The 17193-nt window shown below is 41.3% G+C and overlaps 1 protein-coding gene across 1 annotated transcript in view; it reads left to right on the forward strand.

Annotated features, from left to right (window-relative positions):
* Positions 1 to 17193, forward strand: part of RELN (reelin) — a 560682-nt gene that overhangs the window by 415650 nt on the left and 127839 nt on the right. The window contains exons 22-24 of the mRNA XM_019543587.1: positions 1200 to 1312; positions 11362 to 11499; positions 12874 to 13060. Coding sequence (XP_019399132.1) covers positions 1200 to 1312; positions 11362 to 11499; positions 12874 to 13060 — 438 coding nt within the window. The remainder of the gene's footprint in view (positions 1 to 1199; positions 1313 to 11361; positions 11500 to 12873; positions 13061 to 17193) is intronic.

Here is a 17193-nt window from a genome sequence, read left to right on the forward strand (position 1 = left end):
GGAAGTGGTAATGGGTAGAAAATAATTAGGCAAATATCCAGCACCTGTAGACTGAAGTAACTAAAAAACTGGAAGTATAAACAAGAAAATAAAATACAGTCTGGAAGACATTATTCAAGTACTTTAGTAACAGTGGCACCCCACCCTGGTGTTTGGGACATGGTTCTGCACATAAAAACAGAAGTATTTTTGGAAAAGGAACTAAAAGAGGTAATGAGGAGGCCACTGAGGCCTTTACCTTCTCAAAAAGGTAATGAGGAGGCCATTGAAGCATTTGGGCATTATACCTTTGAGAAACTAGAGAAATGAATTACATTTACATCCACTACAAGAAAGGAGGAGAAAGATAGAGAACCAAGCTGTTTTGAGAATGTGAAAAATCAAATGCAGCAGGACAGCACATGGGCATCAAGAGACTTTTGTAGATTTATACTAATAGCAGCATTAGATGCTATTGTGAACATTGAAAAATATCATTAGGCATCCACTTGAAAGAAAAACCGTTATAAAGGACTAATCCTAAATAGACCTGTTGCAAATGAGCGATATGATCTTCTATATTATTATTATTAATTTATGAAAGAAATTTCTTCGCTCATCCCCAAATCCTTCTGCCTCCCAGTTCTTTGCTGTAACATCTAAACCAGGATCTGGGGTCAGCACAGCCCAGCCCCTTCCCCACTGTCTGCCCCAAGGCATGGGTGCACCTACCACAAGCAATGAGCTGGGCCATGGCTCCATGGACCCTGATGAAGCTGCTTGCAACCTGACCTTCACCTGCTGCAAGCAACCTGGGCTCCATGACCAGTGGCAGGGGCCTGCCCAGAGCCAGGGTTGGCTGTGGCAGGCAGCTGGGAGGATGCAAGCAGCTGTATGGGGTCCACAGAGCCCTGTCCCAGCTCTTTTCCAGTGGCAGATCCAAATGCACCTCAAGGCAGACATCAGGGAAGGGGCCAGGGCTGCACTGCATTACAAGGATTGGGCCCCTTGTGAATCCCCTGCCATCTGCCTCTGGTGTGCCAACAACGTGCAAGTTGAAGTTACAGGGCTTTTTGGCACTGCCCAAAAATGTTGCTAACTCCTGATCTAGACCATGTAACCTCCAGATTCACTGAAGGTGAAACCTTCACTTCCAGTAGCTACTTGGCTCCTAATGCTGTCTCCATATTTAACCCAATGTTGAAATGTTTTACTTTAAGGAATGCCTTCCAAGTATGCCTAGCTGCCAGGAGTTTACATCAGCAAGTATCTATCACTCCAGTGAATTCACGCAGTGGAGGAGAATCACTGTCCTTTTACCACAGAAAACTTGGTAAGAAATTGTGTTTGGATGTGTTTGACCTAACTTTATCTTTATATCATAAAGAAAGCCAAATCCCTTGCAGACCTTACTCAAGGCAATGGATCCCTGAGTAAGCAATAATTTCTGTGTTTGGCTCAGATACAGATACTTTGTCACAAAATATCTTCCTAATATAGTTAGATTGTAATGCAGTGATAAGATCAGCCAGTGTTTGTTTTATTTAAGTGAAGCAACACTCCCTTCCACCTCATTACAGGAACAGCACCTAAATTATTTAGAAAGGGCTCCCCACAAACTTAATAATCATTCCTCATAATGTTTTTGCTCTTTCATAGCTGTTTATATCCCTGAAGCCCTGTTCAAATGTGCACTAATAATTCCAAAATGTTCCAACCTCTTGTTCCCCCTTTACTGCAGAGGTCTTCAAGGGCAGTGGTCTCTTGCAAAAAAAAAAAAAACTTACCAGAAAGTCTTGCCCTCCTCCTTTTTCCTGCCATCATAATTGTTCTTCCTGCCTTTACACCTTTATTTGTTTTAACTAAATGATTTATTCCATTATTTATTTATAAAGCCTTTGTTATAATATTAAAATAACAGATTGTCATAAATCTTATAAATCTTCACAACTTCCTTCATCTGAGAATAAAAATTACTCCATCATTTCAATTCAAATTACACCTTGCTTATTTTCAAACCCTCTGCATCATAGCTATTGGAATTCAAGCTGGGGTAGATTAATTTTTCATTGTTTTTGGGCGGGGGGGTTCAGTTCTCTATCATTTTTCTGCATTTGCCGTGGCCTAATGCCACCCATCCCCTGTTTCACATTTCCTCTGATGATCCCCCTTTCCAAGATACTGTGCCATTATTGCTAAGCCTGCTATCAACACTTGCATGAGTCTCAGACAGAACTTTGGTGGGGGATAGAATTTTGTAAAGGATTAAAAGTGAGGAAGTACCCAGTGTCTAATGTTTGACAAACAACTGATTACTAGGACAAAAAGTTATGAAAAATTAATCTATCCCAGCTTTAATACCAATAGATGTGATGCAGAGGGTTTGAAGATGATGGGCCTGGTTTTGCAAGGTGTTGAATTCTCTCAGCTGATAAATCTGTGAGATCCCTAGGCAAACAGCAACCACCATGAGGGGTTCAGCACTTCACAGCCTCCAAAATAAGGTGGCTTTTAAATTAATTTAGGAGATGTATATTCTGTCAAAGTTGCTATATTAGACCAATGTTATAAACTTTATCAGACTTGAGGCACCCCTCAGAAAATGTCAGCTTAGTTTTCTTATTTTTTGACTATGGAAAATAATAGCAATTTTTCTCTTGCAAACTACTCAGAAAGACCGTAACAGGTCAGAATGTTTATAGTACTATGGATTCCTATTTGAAATCTTTGACTGCATCCCTGTGAATGGGAAGGTACAGCTGTGGCACCTCAAAGCTTTTTGAGGAGCTGCAAAATGTACATGGCACATGTTAATCTGTTTGCTGCACTACATATATGCAGCATGGCGGCAAAATTTAGATACCAGGAAATTTCTGTATCTAAAAAAAAAAAAAACATGCGCCAGAAAAATGTAGTGCAGTGCACATGGCAGCAGCATGTGCTGCCTGAAACTGAAGCCTGGCCAGCCAGAGCCATGCAGTAGCTCCAGCCAGGCTCTGTGCACCCGGGAGGCCCCCATGTAACACTGCTGGGGCCAGCCCTACCCCACCCAGGGCAGTTTGCCATGCACCAGAGCATGTGTGCAGGGGCATGCCCAGAGACAAGTAGCAGCAGCACAAATATGTGCCACTGCTATTTGTCACCAGGAAATGCACATTCCCACTTATGGGGACACCCCCTCTAGTTTTATCTTGTAGATCATGTTCACACACCTAACAGTGCTAACACTGCGTGGCACCCTGCTGCACCTTTGAAAGGATCTCAAGGCACCCAAGGTTTCTTAGACTGTTGGTGTTTTTTCATTAAGGTATTTTAGATTACCTTGACATATAGGATGGCATTTTTAATTTGCCAGACTTGTCTGAAGGGAAGAGTCATGATAAAATATTAGTCAAGTCATTCTTTTATGCCATGTACAAATCATAAATATTACATGTTCTGTTCTGTGTCTGACAGAAGTTCCTTCTAGAAACAGAATTTTGTATGTAATTATGATACAGATTGTCACTATACATGCCTTCCTGTCCATAAATACTTTTCAATATGACTATGACATGATGATAAGTGTTCAAATTCAAAATCAAGGGGAGAAGTGATAGTATACCCACCATCAAAAAGTAATGAGAGACTCCAAGCGATTCTCAGTCACTACCTTTCTTCCCTCCTTTTTCATCAGTGAGCAGAGTTAGGACATAACCACCTCCCTTCTCAGTTTTAACACATATAAGATTAATACAGTTGCTTTTATAAAGAGTAGCAGTGTATGATGCACTGGCTGTGGAGCATTCTTGAGCCTTCCAGACTTGTAGAAGGGGATTGGCTCAGGAGGATGGCTAAAGAGTAAGCTCTGCAGTTCTCCATAAAGCAGCATAATCTTCCCACCCCAGCCCTAGGCCTACTTTTAGACTATGCAAAGGCAGATGACTGTACCCCATTAAAACAATGGAGAGCTTATAGGCATGTTTGCTGAGTCTCTGCCTAGTGCTCAAAGGAATTCTAGGTCCATAGCTTGCTCAATTAGCAGGTGCACTTGAAGGAAGAAAGGCTCCCAGCACTCTTCTCCTTCCAATATGCACAAAACAGACCAGATTCTTGCCAGAATTATCATCTTAAGTTGCATGAGGCTGCTTGAGTGGAGAGTACAGACTGGGCCTCTTACACACCTAAAAACAAATTTATGCAAATATTTTATTCTATTTTCTTAAGTTCTCCTTTGAATGGAGCAGATGGAAAACAATTAACTGCAGGTAAGTGCTAGAGCAGTAAAAAATACAACCACCTCCTAGTTACCTTGGCCATCTCCTATGTCACTGTGCCTATAGGAACAGCTAAGGGGAGCGTAACCCATACAGCCCGGAGAGCAGCCCTTGGGGGAATTGTCCCAGGCACATTTCCTGTGGAGCACTTCCTCTCTGCTTACATGGGACAGTGTGCTACATCAGCACTTTATTTCATGTGTTGTGCTCTCCTGGCACTGTGTGAGGGATGAGAGTATTGTACAAACTGCTCCAAACCTGCTAAACCCTCCTCACCTACTTGTTCCTGGAATCAGTAGCAGCAAATAAGTGGGGACTCTGTACACCCAGACACAAAAGCTCAGCAGCAGTAATGCAGTCTGTGAAGCGGTGCCCTTGCTACCCTGCATAGTTGTGGTTGGATTGTGGTAGGGCATTATTTACCTCTTAATAGGCCTAATTTGTAAATAATTCAGTAATCATTATTCCTTCAAAAATAATTTGACCTCATGTTCATGTTCAGTAAGTACATTCAGCACACCTAGTACGTCTAGTATTAATTTAAAACCAAATCCTTCAATCCATTGTGAACCACAGAAGTATTCCTTGTCTTCTGACATTAGAGAATAGCCATTAACTTGGGGACTAGTGGATTCACATTCACCTGTACAAAGAAGACGGCTCAAAAACAAAAGTAACAGCTGTGGCCACGCAGTGCAGATGCTCTGCCACCAGTTTGTGGTGGAAGTCGTCTCAACATTCACCATGTTACTCTTGCAGGCACAGCTGTGTTGCTCAAGCTCTGCACAACAGGCAAGATTGTTCTGTGGTTGAATATTTAGCATGGGGACAATGTCCCTTTATTGTAGTGAGCATTCTAGGCATGTTTTGGATGTTCTGGTATTTTTACACTGTGTAAAATAGTGTATCCAAGCAAATGTGGTTTTACAAGATCCCTGTGTTATTTGAGATCTGTTATGTTAGAAAATGTGGGTGTGAGTTGTATTGGAAAAAAATCAGATGTATGCACCTGCTCTTTGAAATTGTATTGTACATGAATTGAACATTTCTAACCCTGATGAAAATTAATTTCAGTTTTATGAGCGATATTTACATATGAACAGGCCTTAATGAGATACAAACAGCTGTCAGTTGCTGACTTCATAAACAAATCAACACCTAATGACTGAATGTGTGTTTCAGGATAATTGGGTAAATGTAATTACAGTAACTCAGAAGGTAGCAAATATAATTTTATCTGCCTCAAATTTGTATTGGCACCTCAGGTTTCCCCAATGTCAGGGGAGAAAGCAGCATGTTAATTCTGAGTCACACAGAAAAATTATATAAGAGAAAGGACAGTGTTTTGTCTACAATACCTTTTCCCACATTTGGGAATCAGTTTGATTCTGTTTGTTTGTTTGTTTGATTGATTCAGTTTGATTTTGTTGTTTTAAATGCTATAACAGTGCCTTCTATTTGACATCAACCAGACTCAAGTATAATGTAATCAAGAAAGCTAAAATCTGATTGATCTTCCAGAAGTATTTCCAATCATGCAAAAAAATTAATAAAATTTGGAAAAAGTGATAAATGGAAGTGTCTCATTTTTTAAAAAAGAGATATTTTTACATTTTTGATATTTTACTTCCTGTGTTTATAGTTAGCCAAATGGTGATTGTTCACACAACTGTCTTATCCCTAAAAATGCAGCCAACACTCAGCCTTTTATACTTTTTGTTTTAATTAAAACAACTTTTTAAGACTGCTGATTACTATGTTTAATAGAATAATCCTCCTAAGATGTTGTTACCTTGAGATACAGCACAGCTTTGGAGAACTTTCCAAAAATATGGGAGGAGACAAGCTTTTACTACTGTTTTTGCAATCAAGAATTTACCCTAAATATACTTATTGCAGACAGGACTCTAAATATGCGTTATAGCTTTTATTATTCAGTGCAATGTGATGATCATTTTCATATTCATATGGCCCCTTTTCTCCAATTTATCATTGTGTTGCAGTGAGGAATCAAACTATATTGTTTTGCCATGACATAAAATTAGCACAGTTGCAGGACAGTTACAGAGCTACCATGATAAGACCTCAGCAGAATGATGCTGAGAAGCGTTCTTTTTTTCTTTAATAAACAGACGGGTGGAAGATAAGCTTAATTCGAAAAAAAAATGGCTCCCCAGCCCCTATATCTGGTGATCAGACTGTTTCACATACTCTACAGTGTTTTTGCCCACATTTCTCTTGGTCTAAACAAGTGGTTCTCAACATTTTTTCATTTGTGGTACCCCTCACTAGATGTGAGGCACCCCTCAGACTCAAGGCACCTCTTGGAAAAAGCCAGCTCTCAGTTTTCACTTGTTTTTAACTATGGAAAGATAATAGAACAGTATTTCTGTTGCAGAGAACACAAAACACCACAACAGGTCAGAATATTTTTCACAATATGGACTGCTTTTTGAAAGCTCTGGTTTTATCTTGTGAATCATATTTTTACACCTAACAGTGCTAACATTGCATAGCACCCCAGGGTACCCTTGAAAGGATCTCCAGGAACTAGGGGTGCTATAACACCCTAACTGAGAATCATTGGTGTAACCTGCTCAATCCAGTAAGTAAAAGTAACAAATCTTATGCCATTACTCAATACAAGTGTTTCTCTTAAACTATAATACAGCAACATTAACTATATGCAGTTCCATGGCTGAAGCTGGTGCACCAGTTGAGAACAGAAAATAAGAACAAGGGCTGACTTCTGTCCTTCTGGGCTAGGGACAGAAATTGCACATAAACCAGCATAAATGATCAGAAACCAGTTCCAAACTGTAACACAACCTAAGTTCAGTGCCTATAAATCACTTTCAAAATGGCTGAAACTGGTTTAAGATAAACCTGGATGAATGTAGTATCACACTTAACTGATTGAGGTTAGTCTGATTTATTAAACTTCTGTCCCTGATCCCCTCCAGATTTAAGTTAACTCAGTCCCCCAGCATCTCAGGATGCTTTGTATCTCCCCTCCAAATCCCTTCTACCCCTTGCAAGGTGGCTGAGCTAGCTTTGGTCCCTGCTGTCTGCTCTAGCTGAGCAGGGAGGCATGCTCTAGTGCCCCCCCCAGCTTCAGGCCTGAACCACTGTAGGCATGTAGCTGCATTTCTAGCTTTTTGATGATCTTTACTCAGGTCTGTTGTTCCTGCTCCAGCTACTTGTTGCACCTAATGTAATTCTACTCCATATTCTGTATCAAAGAGGAGGTCCCTTCTCCCAAAAGGAAGGATATGTACTGCGAGTGGGAAAAGCTTCTGCTTATACAGACTGCCAGCTTTCTTAGCGTACAACACAGAGGCACCTGTTGGTCTGTCACTGTTGGCAGCGTGCCCAGGCATCTCTTGCACAGTCCATTGGCCCTAGCCCCAGTGCCATGTGGTTCATGGTCAGATGCACAGCAAGTAGCATCTCTGAGGTGCTGCAGCACAAAATGTAGAGGATCTTCTCAATTAAATTTCCTCAGAACTCGTAGCACAAAAAAGAGGTATAAATTGTTCCCAGTAGGCTTGCTAGTCCCAACACCCAGGTAGAGTGATTGAAAGCCTGATGGGGTGAAATCTGTTTCACTTCCACGTCAGAGGCATATGTGTGCGATAATGTGTTGGTCGCTCTGTGTGCATAGCTGACTTGGCCAGTTGGAGGAATAGCCTCTTACTCTAGACCCCCTTGATTCTTTTGTTACAGGAAACTGGTCGTGCTGCTTATTGAATTGAGTTTCAGAGGAAGTTAGGGGCCTGTGTGCCCTTTCAGCCATCAATAGTGCCCCCTGCAGGCTCCGGTATTATATAATTGAGTTCTTTGCAGACTTGGTTAAAGCAAGGGAATGCAGATATAACACTCCCATCCCTATGGCTTGGAGCAATGCTGAAAGTTAAATAATTTTGTTTGTGGACTTTTTTAGTTTTTGTTTTCAATGGTGAGAGGTGTTGTTTGAGGAGATTTTGAGGGGGGCATAGTTTTTGTCTCTAAAAGCATATTACCCCTTATGGTATGTAATTTTTTTCAGTATTATTATTCTGTTAATGAAAATATGAGCTAATACCAATGTTATGGTTCTTCTTTTGGGATCATAAATTGTGACCTCATTGAAATGCAAAGACACTCCCTAAGGCAGGGTTTCTCAACCAGTGGGAGGCGTCCCACTGGTGGGATGCGAAGGTCCTTTAGGTGGGACTCAGGTCGTGTCAATGAAACTGGAAGTGCCACAGTGGGACAGCCGGTTTCACTTTTGTACGTTTTGATCAGCCTCTGGGGGACCTCCCCTCCCCTCTTCAGCTGACCTCTGGGGGATTCCCCCCGCCCCCCACTAGTCAACCTGTGGGATCAGGATTTTTTGGATTTACATAGGTGGGATGTAAGGTGAAAAAGGTTGAGAACTGCTGCCCTAAGGTGCTTTGAGCAGCACCGTTATTTAACAGGTTCTTGGTTTTCTATCAGGCACTTCAGTGAATTATAGAAACACCACTAAGGATAGGGAATCAAGGCCAAATTATTTTTAGAATATTGACAAAATCAACAATAAATGGTAACCATGACTATTTACAGCCTGCTCTGTCTGTGGATACTTAGGGAGTCCTTACTATGTGGATCATTAACATTATGGGCTCAGTGAATCATTCATAGCTATTATGGTCCAACCTGTCAATATCCTCCATCCTAAGGGAGCACTAGTATTTAACCTGCAGACCTGCCTAGGCTTATTAACTAGGTGTAATGCAACAGCACCTATGACATTTTTTTAAATCACAAGTAGATATTTAGAATAGGAGGGAAAGATAATTTGAATAAAAATGCTGAGCTGTTTTTAATATATTTAATAATCAAGTAAGTACTAGTATAGAAGGAGGTTTTGCCAAAATTGTACAATAAAATGAGCAATAAAAGTTGTAGGTAATAATAAAAAATTTGTAGAATTATAGTTTTTACTAAAAGTATACAGTAAAATTATCCATTCTACCAGTTTACACAAAATTAAAACCAACATGGTGTATGATAATACAAAAGATATGGTAAAATGAAGCAGTGGACAGTAAAACAAAGCAGGAGAATTCTGTTTGATTTTGGCTCTTAGTCTTTGTGCAAGTACAGGTAGATACTAAAATACATTCCAAAAACATACTGAAATTCACAATTTTTATTTGCTTATTGGGTCATTGCAAAATTCTATCACATTGCATCGTACCAATATCGTGATGGGTTATCAACAGGGATGAGTTATCAACAGGGTTGAAAAGAGCCTTTGCACAGACCACTCTCACCTGAGCCAATAAATAAGGCTACAGACAAATTGACCTTCTAACTTTTTTAAAAGGGGAGGGAGAGCTAACATTCCCATGTGTATCAACTGCTGTGATGTAACTGTTACGTTTGCCTGGTACAAGATAGCTAAATTGTTGAATGAAAAAGTGTTAAAGTTGCCAGGGTTTTACTGTATTGGGATGGTACAGAAACACCCAGACGTGACAGTTACATTGTAGCAGCTTATATCTTTATACTTTGATATCAGTGCAGTTGTTACATCTATTTATGCCCTAATGGGTAGGATAAATGCTGGCAGTTTTTCTCTAGATCAATGAGAGCCACCTTTCCGGCATACATACCACAAATTAGCCCCACACCCTCCTCAAGTGTCACTTTGATTCCACTCCGCTGCCTGATCTGCTGCTCTGCTTTCTTCCCCCTCCAAGACTTCCATGTGCCAGACAGGCTGACTGTGTGCCACTTGTAGCACACATGCTGCAAGTTGACTACCCCTGCTCTAGATAATGGATCAGCCTCTAGAAAGGTTAAGCAGGTGGAAAAATCAAATAACCTTCATCTGCACTAATCACAAAACTTAGGTCAGGGAAGGAAAGATTACATCCCTTGTTTGCTGCAAGCACTTCCAGGGCACATCCTGACAAGCGTGCATGTGCAAGAGCATGCATTTCCCACAGGACAGATAGCAGCGGCACATATATGCACCACTGCTGTTTGTCCCCAGACCCATCCCTGCATGCATACTGTGGCACATGGCAAATTGCCTTGGGTGGGGTAAGGGAGGCTGAAGCCAGTACCTGTGTTGGCCCCAGCACCCTTACTTGGGGCCCCAGGGGCCTCCTGGGGTGGTAGTGGTGGCAATCTGGCTACTTGGAGCCTGGCCAGGCTCTCGTTCTGAAGATGCACACTGCTGCTGCCTGTGCCATGCCACTTTTCTTCGTGGTGTTTTTTTTAACCAACAAAAACTGCCATGCTGCGGATTAGTAGTGTGACAAATGGCTGCATATGCAGCATGTACAGTTTGCAGCACCTCAGACAGGTTTGAGGCACCGCAAGCTGCACACACATGCTTGTTGGGATGGACTCCCAGTGTTTAAATTATATATGAATAGGTGCTAACATTAAAAAGAAAAGTAAAAAAAAAAAAGTGGTATGTAAAATGGATCTGCCTCTAAAAACTATTTAAAACGTTAGTAATTTTATCTTAAGGTAATTTAAAATCATCTCAGCAAAATGAAATATTTGCCTCTATTAAATATGAAACAACTGTAAATGAATGGAAACAATTATTACATAAAGAACAATTCTTAAATTTCAGAAAAGTTATTTGAAAGGGGTTTTTTTCTTTATTTGGCTAATAGACACTAGGACAGACACTATCACAATGTAGATTCAACCCATTAAAGTTGTTAACTGAGGCTTGAAATGAAAGGTCTCAAATTCAGAATCTGTACACTTGTATCTAGTTTTGTATCCTGTTCTCTTCACCAAATGCTGTTGAATGGAAGTCTGATCCCTTTTCATGGATAAGGGTTTTCTATTTTTTTGTCAAGAACTTGTTTCTATGAAACACGAAGCCCTTGAAGCACCTCTGTAACACTCCTCAGAAATGTCATTAATCACTGGGCTGTCTATCATTTTATCCCAAACATAAAGATGTTGTATTTAGAAAAAAATACAAAATTACCTTAACATACATCAATCTTTTGGAAGCAGAAGTGTGACTGTGGTACTCGCTTATTCTGTGTTTCTGTTTAATAACATTTCAGCTTCTCTCCTAGACTTGTGCCAAGCTACATTTAAAAACACTGTTACTCTTTTTAAGGTCCAGTGCTACCCGTTTCCGTTGGAGCCAGTGCTACTATACAGCCCAAGATGAGTGGGCTTTAGACAATATCTACATAGGTCAGCAGTGTCCCAATATGTGCAGTGGGCATGGCTGGTGTGACCATGGCATATGCAGGTACAGCATTCATTTCAGTTTCCCTCAGAAATACTAACTCTGGTGATTAAGGTTTTATTTAATAAGTTAATAGTGACAGTAGGATGTAGAACAAGAAGGTATCTTTGCTTCTGTTTTGAATCAAAATAAATACATGAAATAGTATGTGAGTTAGACTTCATGGCCAGATTAACAGCCGATTACTCCAGTCCATGGAAACAACAAAACAAAGTATGCGGTAGATCTGTGCTATGAATAAACTCTCCTAAAGCCTCTGGAACTGCACCCACTCTATCCTTACCTGCCTGCCCTTTCCTTAGAGGTATAGCCAGGGAGCTATTTTATCCAGCCAGTCCCATAGGATGCCTGTAGATGTGCAGGGACGCTGTTCCAACATGCTGTAATTACGCCGGAGCTTGCTAATCAGTGTTCTCCAGGAGTCTCTGTGTCTCCTGTATTCAGCATCCCCATGCTTCAAAAAGGTAGTGGGGGGCCTTTAACTAAAGCTCGTTGAATGAGGTTTAGTTAATGCATCCCTGCCACCATTTTGAAGCATGGGAATACATGAGAAGTTGTGAGCACTAATTAAAGCACCGCCCCCACATTCCCCAAGCGCATGTAAAGATGCCCACAATGTCAGAATGAACTCCAGGGTGGAAGCTATTTAGAAGCTAGTATCAGACTGAGTTGCCTTAATGTTTGTGTGTCTCACCTCAGGGATTTAGCCAGGGATCATTTAGACACAACAGTGATTGGCATTTTTTTAAATTAATCAAGGAAATAGAAACAGTGATTTTTTTTTTTAAATAATAGGTAGCTTGTATAGAACCCCCCCCCAGAGCCAACTCATTTTATTACACTGAAAATGTTAGAAAATTGTACAGTTTTTTAAAAAATAAATCATGACCACTATGGGATTTCAGTATTATTACTGTGTTCCTTACTATGACCAGGATGTTCTGACTATGACAGGGATGAAACTAAGATCCATCTGTGCCAAAGGCAAAAGGCACTGTTATTTCAGCAGGAAGAGGATCTTTGATATCTGTTAAACTCAAAAGATATCAGACTCAAGAGTTAAGTCCTTGCAAAATAGGAATATTTCAAGCTCTGAAGATGTACAGAAGTATGCATTCTTGTTTGCAAATCATGCCCATAATATGGAGAGCATAAAAGCCTTACTTTTTTAAGTCATCTAAAAGAACCACATGAATAGTAACTTTAACATTTCTACCTGCGGTCCCCCTGCCAGGAACTGAACAATTGCTGTCAGGGTGCCTGGTTCTTTCACACCTAATTTAGAAAAGCTGCTTTGTTGCCTTAAGTAATTGTGAATAGCATCACAGAAAAGATAACACATCTTTAGAAGACTAGGATGTTTCTGCTTCTCTCTAGGTGTGATCCAGGAAATCAGGGCACTGATTGTCATCCAGAAACATCCTTGCCTTCAACAGTAATGTCTGATTTTGAGAATCCAAATGGTTTGAAGACTGAATGGCAGGAAGTCATTGGAGGAGTGATCGTAAAACCTGAACAAGGCTGTGGGGTCATCTCCTCTGGATCATCCCTATATTTTAACAAGGTACATAAAAGATCTGGTTAAATTAAGAAGAGTTTTATATACACAGGTATGTACTGGTAGTTAAATGGAACAGAATGTGGAACCAAGAAGGAAGGTAGCACTAAGAAGAGACCTAAGACGATGGCATGCAGCATGTAAGTGCATAATAGACACACAGAAATATGATGCAGGTGCAGAACAAAGCCAAGATTGCCCTTTTACAAACAAAAGAGATTGGCAAAGACAGCAGTTGACTGTGCACCTGAGAAATACCATGCGTAATCGGAGGAAATAAATTGCCATCACTGTACTACAGAAATGGGAACATTAGTCTGTTTATTGTTTGTCAGGGGCTTTGTATATGCATTATATTTTCTGTTTTCAAACTGCATTCTTTCTCAGTAACACACAACCCCCATTGGTACCTATTCTTGAATTTTCTTCCCCAAGCAAAGGAGCTAGCCTTGTTCTCAGAGAATCGTTTTCTTTTCCTGCACCCTGAAGGCATGCTGCTTCTTGTGAAGTCAGAGAACGAAAGCTGCTGAAAGTGCAGATATGTTACCCCTTCAGCCTTCTGGAAAATGCCTGATTAGCTCTTGTCAAATGGCTTTCTTTGCCTGGTTCAGATGGATCGCCCACAAAAATAACATGAAACAGCAAGGAAATTAGGAAATCTGCTTATCAATAATATGCAATCATATCAAAATAAAAGGTAGCTTTACAGCCAAATGTAAGATTGAGAAAGGCTTTATGGTCACAGATTTTCTTTTCATCTTTCATTCCCTTAGCTGTAATATCTGACTTCATTACAAAAAGGAAAAGTACACAGTACATGCACACATAGCTCTGTGGTTTTCTTTTAAGGTCTCAGTCCAGCTGCCACCACAGTCAATGAAAGTTGGATCGGGTCCAGAGAAATATGCAAAGCCATGTGCTATTTACCTTGTTACAAACATCTATCCCCCTGAATAACCTTCAGAACTCCAATATAGACTTGCATCCAAGTCCCCTGGAAAATCAATGGAGTGCTGAGAATTTCATAATAGACCCAGCAATATAACTAGCTAACTGAGATGGTAGTATTATTTTTCAATGTAATTGTCTTCTCTCACGGATGTACCTCCTTCTGGCTCAGTTCCTTAAGCAAATTTTTCAAAGTAGTTTGTTAAATTAGAATTAACCTGCTCTGATCTTTCTTCTTTCTGCTTAGGAAGAGTGAAAATCTCATTTAGAAATTCTTGGCTTCTTTCTATTGGTCTCAAAGGGTTAGGTTAGCATTTATGTCTTGAGGAGTAGCAGTCTGTGCCATCAGTTGAAGGTAGCTTATTTGATTTGTGTTTAGATCTTCTGGTTTTAATGTACCTAGCTACCATGGTGACAGAAATTATATAAATTATGTTTAATCCTTGGCTGACATTTGGGTGTTGTTCTGGGAGTGCATGTATGCTGCTATTTGTTTGTATTTGTTCTACAAGACACCTTATACCTTGATTTCCAGCATTTCCTGCCATGAGCAGTCCCTGATTCCAGGATCAATTTTGGCTTAGTTCTACTGACCTCTTTGTTATAACTCATTTTAATCAGTTGTAGGTATGTTTGCAATATGGTGCTTTTTCATTTAGACCTCTACATTTTCTTTGTGACTTTGCATACCTGGAGGTCTTTTTTAATTAACCTAATTCTATTGGCTGGCTGTAATAAGTGTGAAAGGCATAGGAAACCCATCTGGAATAGCAGTTCAGTTCTTTACATGGAGCTCAGCTCACCCCTGCTTGCTGGGGAGGTGTGTATTGTTCACATAGGCCCTGGCTCCCTGGAGATACAAGCACCTACAGAAGGTCAAGTATATATACATTTCTGCCCTCCTTGGGGATTCAGCTTGATGGCAGTGGCTTTACATTTCAGCTGGGTCTCCAAAGGAAACTGCCAGTAGAGACACCCAGGGAAAGATTGATCAACGTATCTCACCAGTATACTGGCTATGCTCACTTTTTGACTAGTGTTGTTTGTTAAGACTGTGCTAGCCAGCCTTGGACTCCACAACAGTGTGGGTGTTGCAGATATCCTGCATCACCATGACTGCCCTCCAGGAGGACTTTGCCCATTGGCAGTACTCTGCCAAGAAAACATGTCATAATTCAAAATGTAATCAGTATTTCTGTGTTTCAGTTAAGTTCTTGAGGGTCAAGGAATTCTTTGCACTAATTAACTTTGAAGTTTTAAGCTAGTAGGATTTCAATCACAGAGAGAGGTTCTTAATTCCATTTACTAAGAGATTCCATTTTTGAACATGTGAATGCATTGATATTGACCTGCTACAGTCTGTCACCAGGTCAACATTCCCCCTTTCCTCCCCCCAACCTACCTGTCTCGCGCCTATTGTCTCACAATCCCTCTGATCTTCACTGCCATTTACATTCAACTGTTTAGTTTGTCTAACACAAGATATCACATTTACCCAAAGAACCTTATCTGAAGTCATTGATGCATTCAGCATCCTTGGTGTAATGTATAGCAGCCATTTTACAATCTAACCATAGAACTAGATGTGTAAAGCAGCCACTAAACAATCTAATAGTTCATAATAATGTATAATACCAAGCCAAAATGGAAGGATTTGAGGCCAAATTATTATTAACATTAGTGTATTCTTATTCTTTCATGAATGGCAGAAAAATTTAAATCCAGCTCACCACCTTCTAAAGTATCTTGGATTTTAAACTTCAACACTGAACTTGTCTGTTGTCTATCGTTAGGGTTGGAAATTTGTCAGGAGGGACTCATAGAGGGAGATGTGATAAAAGTGTCAGAAATTACAGATGTGTTCTGAAACACTGAAATCACCTCTGTAATGCAACCCAGCTGTAACTCAACCTAGCTCCATCCCCAGATAACAGCATCATGAAAAGAAAGCCACTTTGTAAGTGGGAATGGGAGGGAATCTGTGATTACCCCTACTCTTCTCCTTTATGTGTCTAACATCTTTCATTATCTGCCACATGATCCAGAGCTCAACTTTGTTTAAAGGGCCACATTATGCAGTAAATTTAGGTAGCTTCTGTAGTTCTTAACCCCTGGATTGGCTGCATGTTAACACCTTCAAGTGGCTTAAAACACTGATTATTCTGTGCCACTCCAGGGCAGGATTATATCTAATCTGCCTAATTGTTTTCCTGTTCCATTAACGTGTGGCCACTCCCTTCACCACCACCACTCCTACTTCCAAAACTTTTCATCAGAATGACCCCATTTAAACATTGGAAATTTTTACAACTCTACAATGATGCAGGTAAGATCAATGCTGTCTCTCCCTACAGCTGGAGCAGAGCCCATGGAGGTGGGGAGAATGCAGGCTTCCCACTGCAGGCTCAGGACTCCCCGCCCCACTGCCTTCCCCGCAGGGGCTTCCACAGCCCAGTGGGCAGGAGGGCAGCAGGGCAGGGAGCCCTGAGCCTGCAGTGGGTAGCCTGAATCTACCTACACCCCGGCCCCACACGCAAATCTGGGGGGGGTGCATGCACTCCCTCACCTAGGAGTGTGCACAGCAGTTGGGAGACAACACCTCTGCCCCCCACTGGATGAGCCACCCATGGCTCCCCCAGCCAGGCACTGCCTTCCTACTGGAGCATCTGGCAGCCATGATGCCTCCTGCCACCCCCTGGACCAGCTTACTGCTTGAGTTCTGAGGGGTCCAATCCTTTTTTTCTCTAAAGCCCACCCCCCTGTGCCACCCCCATCCAAGCTGCCAGCTGGCCAGGTGCTGCCTGAACTCCAAAAAGGATCAGGCCACTTGGAGTTTAGGTAGCACCCAACTGGCCAGCAGCCCTGCTGGCGGCAGCATGGGGGGCAAGCTCTGAAGAAAAACAGGATTGGGCCCCTCAGAGCTCAGGCAGCACCCAGCTGGCCAACAGTTTGCCCCTCCACACTATCCCTGCCTGGAGGACTTCAACTTTGGCAGAACAGCTGTAGGGCAGTGGCTCCCAAACTTGGGGTCACAATGATAAAAAATGGGGTCTCAGAGACACTCAACAGTGTTGGCCAAGTATGATGAAAATCACAGAAAATAGTGGGAAATAGTAGGTTCCCCTTGCAAGCTGGCAGAGTTCCAGCATGCAAGGGGCTGATTGGGGCTGGGGGGAGCAAGAGAAAGGCAG

The sequence above is a fragment of the Crocodylus porosus genome, unplaced genomic scaffold (assembly GCF_001723895.1).
Source record: "Crocodylus porosus isolate Cpor-Errol unplaced genomic scaffold, CroPor_comp1, whole genome shotgun sequence".
Lineage (NCBI taxonomy): Eukaryota > Metazoa > Chordata > Crocodylia > Crocodylidae > Crocodylus > Crocodylus porosus.